The 5,778-nt window shown below is 36.4% G+C and overlaps 1 protein-coding gene across 3 annotated transcripts in view; it reads right to left on the bottom strand.

Moving 5' to 3' along the window:
• Positions 1-328: 328 nt before the first annotated feature.
• LOC133084341 (signal recognition particle subunit SRP54) overlaps positions 329-5,778 on the bottom strand; it is a 74,740-nt gene continuing 69,290 nt past the window's right edge. For 2 of the 3 annotated variants that reach the window (XM_061180784.1, XM_061180783.1), the window contains 3 exons: positions 5,096-5,162; positions 3,894-3,991; positions 329-2,259 (listed from right to left, as the gene is read on the bottom strand). In XM_061180784.1, the coding sequence (XP_061036767.1) occupies positions 2,053-2,259; positions 3,894-3,991; positions 5,096-5,162 (372 nt within the window). In that variant the 3' untranslated portion in view covers positions 329-2,052. The remainder of the gene's footprint in view (positions 2,260-3,893; positions 3,992-5,095; positions 5,163-5,778) is intronic. The other variant, XM_061180785.1, reaches the window with a different exon arrangement.

The following is a 5,778-nucleotide window of genomic DNA, read 5'->3' as shown; positions in this document are numbered from 1 at the left end:
AAAAAATTTGCCTACCTTTATTAACCATCACCAGGGTTACATTTTACAAAACTTAACTCCATTTTGTTAAGGATTTTTGTTAGAGAATTTGTTAACTAAGTGTAAAGATTCTCAATTATACTGTTTAATTTTTAAGAGATGAAAGAACAGAAGAGGGTAGAATATCGTGACTATGATTCAGAAGGAATAGTAACTATTAAAAGGGTTGAAAAGGAAGAAAAAGTGAAAGAGGCTTAAAAATAAGACAAAACCATTTAATGCATTTATGGGAAATTTTATAGTTTGCATAAATAAAAAGTATAAAAATTTAAGGCACAGTGAATAACTATATAAACATTACAAACTGGCCACTGTTGGACAAGTAGAAAAAGTAAAATTCAAGAAATGTAAAACCTTCATTAATCATTATCTTCCTTCTACTACAATCAGAAAAGTTTCTGAGTCAACTCTTTTAGATCTAGTGCCTCTAGGGAGAGAAGATTCAGATTGCCTTTAGATATGCTTGCCTTTACAGGATAACCAAATAAATATTTGAGCTTGAATATCTTCTCAAATGAAGATAAAAAATTATAGGGAACACATCAGATTAGCATTCTTTAGAGCTACTGGTAAACTATAATTTATGACATTACATAATCTGACAGTCCTTTAAGCACTAAATTATATAGTTTATACCCATGACCAAAAAGATCACCATCACATGCCATGAACCACCATACCAGGAATCCATGTAACTGAGGATTCCTAATGAAGAATTATCTTTCCTAAATCCTTCAAATTTCAGTTGAAGAACTTAGTGGGCAGATATTCATGTTCATTGCTAACAGACTTCCATAATAAGCCCACTGTACCTATGTTGTTTCTTTGAAGCTATACAGATACAGTTAAGATTGAAAGCTTAATGCTATTTAGAAGGCTATTAACAACCATTAATCCTAAGAACTCTTTAAGTTTGTGAATAGGTTTTTAAGAGCAGCATATCTGAAATACTCTACATATTTCTCCTTACCCACATTTAGTTATAAATCTAAGTCATACAGATATAAGATTCTGAACACATATAGGAGTATTTTCAAAATTAGTTTCATATTATACTTTTGTAAGGTCTGCTAATGGCACAGTGGGTACAGAGATGGCCAACTGGGTCAGGCAAACCATCCACTGTTGTTGCTTCGAAGTGGTGAATGACAGGTAACTTCATTATGCTACCATTGCACATTGTACAATACTTAACAGTGAGCCCTGGAGGGTTAAGTCTTCATCTGTCCCCCAGTCTTGACCCATAGGAGGCATTCAGGGCTGAAAGAGTGACATAAGCAGGATGCCATGTGTGTAATCACTAGGTATTACCATTTGAATACAAATACATTAATAAATTCATCCCATAACTAATGTTTTTAACATTATGTCCAAAGTTATTTAAGTTTGAATAACTACTGAGAGAAAGTAAGATTAACCTTCATTAAAAAATGGAAACCCATCTTAATATTTGGTGGTGATATAAACTCAATCACCTTCCCATGAAATAAAGTTAATTCTCAAGGAAAGAAAATTCAAAATGCTTTCATATTGCTCCTTTTATTACACATTCGGTGAACCATCCTTAGTATGAAATGAATGGTTAGATATATAAGTGTAAGACATAACAAGAAGATCTAGGGGAAGAATCCTCATTTTAATCTGAGACTACAAATACCAGCTCCAGTTAGCCTTATTCAGCAACTTACCTATTTTTTTTTCTTACACAAATAACAGACAAGCTTGATAATTTAACTCTTCTTAATTGGTGGTTAGGGTTCTAGAATGTCCTTAACTTTTTTTAAAAGATCATTTTAAAACCAAAGTACTAATTTGACATAGTAAAAGCATAGTACAAATATCCAAATTTCAGATCTGGCTTTTGCTAGATAGAGCCTAAGAATAAAGAAACATTCTTCCCTTTCCAGATAACTTAATAATTTAAAATATAAATAACTATTAAGTCCCTTTGAATAGAGAGTGTGAAAGTTCCTGGTATAAAAACTACCTTAGAAGTTTGATAGTCATTTCATTCTACGGAGGGACAGAGACTGGATTTTGTTTGCTCTCCATAATTACTTCACAATCTCCCTCCATTTCAAAATTGAGATTCACAAATGAACTGGATACAAGTGTTTCCGGTTGATCTGACTGAACAATGGAATCAGCCTGCAGCTTATTTTGCTGGTATTGTCTTTCTGCTTCTTCAGACATCCTGTTTTCTTCTTCTTCTTCTTCTTCCTAAAAGGAGGAAATATCAAGAATAGTTGAAATATAAATGTCCAAAAGGAACAGTATTTTTCTCCCACTTTCAGCTGCTTATGCCTTTTTTTTAACCAAAACATTAGTGTCATGTCCAATTCAGTTTCATCCAATTAAGACAAGACATACTTCCCCTTCCCCTGTTTCCAAATTGAAAACTATTGTATGAAGTATATGTAGTGAAGCTATTTTTAAAACACAGTATAGCACTGCTTAGCTTAGATGAGACCTGAATTAACTTTGACATGGGCTGGATCTCTTCAGGTTAATTCTAATCTAAATTAAAAATTAGCTAATACTGTATCACTACAGTTACAGGGTGTCAGCCTATTCAGTGGAATAGGGTGGTCTATTGACTTAAGTGGTATAGCATGATTAGTGTTCCCATAAGCACCTAGTAGACAGATAAGGCAGTCCCTGCCCTCAAGAAGTTTACAATCTAGGAAGGAAGTTAAGACATTTAAGAAGAGTATTAAAACAGAAAGGAATAACCACTATAGAGATTTAGAGAGTAAATAACTTCTAGTTCCAGAACTACTAAACTGATGGAGGAAATGGTGGCATTTGCATTGGTCCCTGTAGTACGGTGAGTCAGTACAGAGTGAGTAACCTGTCAGGATGATTAATCTAGAGATTACCTGAGAGTTAAGGAGAAAGACCATTTAGGAGACTATCACAATAGTCCAGATGAGGTAATGAGGCTCTAAACAAGGCTGGTAGAGTTAAAAACACTCATTTGTTATAAAACATTTTTGAAACCACATAACAAATAGTCAGCTGAGCTGAGCTTTCTAGATTCATGCCTCTACATTGTAGCTTTACCTGAATTGCCCTCCTTGTTTGCTTGAAGGAGAGTAATGAAAGATTCTAATATTTATTTCAAGCTCACCAATATATACTCGGTGCTGCCCTAAGCATTTTACGTATTAACTCGCTTAATCCTTAGAGCAACCCTGAGCATGGATGCTGCAATTTTCCTCATTACAAAGATGAGGAAACTGCAGCTTATATAGGTTAAGTATCTTGCCCAAGGTTACAAAGTTACAAGTGGCAGAGCACGTGGTTCTCGAGCCCACACTCTTAAATGCTAAAGCTTTCTCACTCTTTAAAGCTAAACTCATTTCACCCTCACCCTAAGACCTCACGACATCTGCACACAAAATTGCCTCATATCTTTGTGCCTTAACAACTGGCACTTACACATTTCTAGTACTGGTCATTTCCTGTGCATCAAACCCATTCCACTTCTCCCACATCCAGTCTATGTGTCCTAAGTACAGAGACCAGGTCTTGTTTCCTCATCTTCAATTTGGAATAATAATTCAAAGAGAGGTGTGTGAAGATTAAATTAAATAACATATCTAAGGTACCTCTCACAGCACCTAGCACATGAAATCTAGCTTAATTGTGCACATAGATCATAGGGGAATTTCAGTATTAAAAAATTCTAAAATGTATGCTAATTTGATAAAGAAATTAATGACTCGAGAATGAAATGCCTAGTATAAGGGAGCTATCTTTGGGGCAGCTAGAGGATACATGTCTTCATTACGCAACCCATGAAGTCCACAGCAAACCAAACTGAATCAAGAAAATGTAAAAAGGAGACACACCTCCTTCTTCATCCGGTAATACTCATCAATGGCATACTGGTATTTTGGGGTGCTGATGCCCAAAACAGATGCAATCTTCTCTCCGAGAAAGTCACACACTAAAAATACAAAAGTTAAATGGCTTACATAATTCCATAAACATTTCTTGAGCCCTTTCTATGTGCAAAGCACTGTACGAATACAAAACTTACAGTCCCTGCCCTCGGGGAGATAATGAACATTCAGTACATCTCCTTTGTGTATCTTCCTTGATTTCCCCAAGAAGCACCAGTGGCTCCTTCTGGGCTCCCAATAACACTGCTCATACCTCTTACTATAACACTTATCACCAGGTGTTATAATTATCTGTTAGATGTCTATTTCTTCAAGAAAAATGCATACTCTCAGAGGGCTGGGATATCACTGGGCTGGGAGAAAGGAATGGATTATACTATAGCACTCACTGAGTGCCTGCCACATGCCAGGCACTATGAAAGGTTAGACTCAAAGAAGTTGAAGAACTGGCCCAAGCGGACAAAGCAGATCCAAAATTCAATCCAGGTCTGAATGTAAAGCTCATGTTCTTTTCATTACACTAGACTGTCTAGCATATATTGAGCGCTCAGTAAATGTTTGTTGAATGAATTACTATTCACATTTAGATCTAATGAAAGGCATAAAGTGATAGAAGCTATGGGGGAGTTAAAATGGGAAGCAGAGGAAAGCTTTATGATTTAAAACGCATATTTAAAGTTAGCATGATTAAGTCATAGGCTGATAATTCATTTCCTTCAAATATGACTTAGTTATATCTCAACTTAAGAAATGAAATATTAATCAAATAAAACATAAATGAATTATAACTACAGGCTTTAGAATAAGCAGTTAGAATGAGAACAATATCAGGGAATCAAATGGCAAAATAGCCAAATAACTGCTAACAGGAAAGTTTCAAGAACATGAAAATTGTATCTAAATTAATATAGCTATTTTTTTAGTCCTTTTTTAAAGCATATCCAGAAGCTAAAAAATGTTTTAAGATGAAGTACAAGTTAGATTAATATCTTCCAATGTGAGCTAGCTAGCTAGCTAGCTAGTTGCTGAGAAGGGAGTGACTAACTCCCAATTGTTTCTCCTTCAATTTTGAAACACCCTATTTAGCAAAGCTCCTGTTCTGGGAGCATATTATAGTGGTTATACAATATTCAAACAAAAAGTAATACCTGAGAGGGTTGATGTGGCAGCACGAAGCATGTAAAACCATAAGTAGGGGCCCCAGGTAAGTTTTGTCTGCAACAAGAGGTTAGGTTAGCGACATTCATACCTAAATTCATTCTATACATTTAGGCCAGAAAGAAGTAGTCAAATACTTGGTGGGCACTTAGAATACTGAGACTAACTTCCAGGTGAGTGCAGTTGACAGGTGAGGGCTCCCTTCTTCCATCAGCCCCCCACTAACATAATGGAGGCTCTACCGTGAGCATGGTGCCACTGAGAATACTGGCACACTGATCGCCCTTACCCCAGTTCCTAAGACAGTGGTTGCATGCCAGAAGAGGTGAGCCAAGACCTAAGGCTTCTGTTCCCAACCCCAACCGAGTGCTCGGCTGCTAAAGTAGGGGTGTCACAGAGAAATGCACTACTATCCCGACCCCCCAATTTCAGAGATCTGGCTAAAAGATTTTGCCCAGGAGGAAAAGTAGGCCATAAGACAGATAGCTCCTAATTTCCTCCCATGTGAACTGACTTCATTTGCAACAGAAGTGGAAAAGTCCAAGCTTAAGGGTACTCTCAAAATCAGTGGAGATTTTGGTAAAAGGTACTTGGGAAGAAATTCTTAGACTCTATGAAGATACAGGCTCAACTATAGCTCAGCTAGTTTGAAGCAGAAAACAGCGAGTGGGGA

This window comes from Eubalaena glacialis, chromosome 2 (genome assembly GCF_028564815.1).
Source record: "Eubalaena glacialis isolate mEubGla1 chromosome 2, mEubGla1.1.hap2.+ XY, whole genome shotgun sequence".
NCBI lineage: Eukaryota > Metazoa > Chordata > Mammalia > Artiodactyla > Balaenidae > Eubalaena > Eubalaena glacialis.
This window is presented reverse-complemented; position numbering and strand designations above follow the sequence as displayed.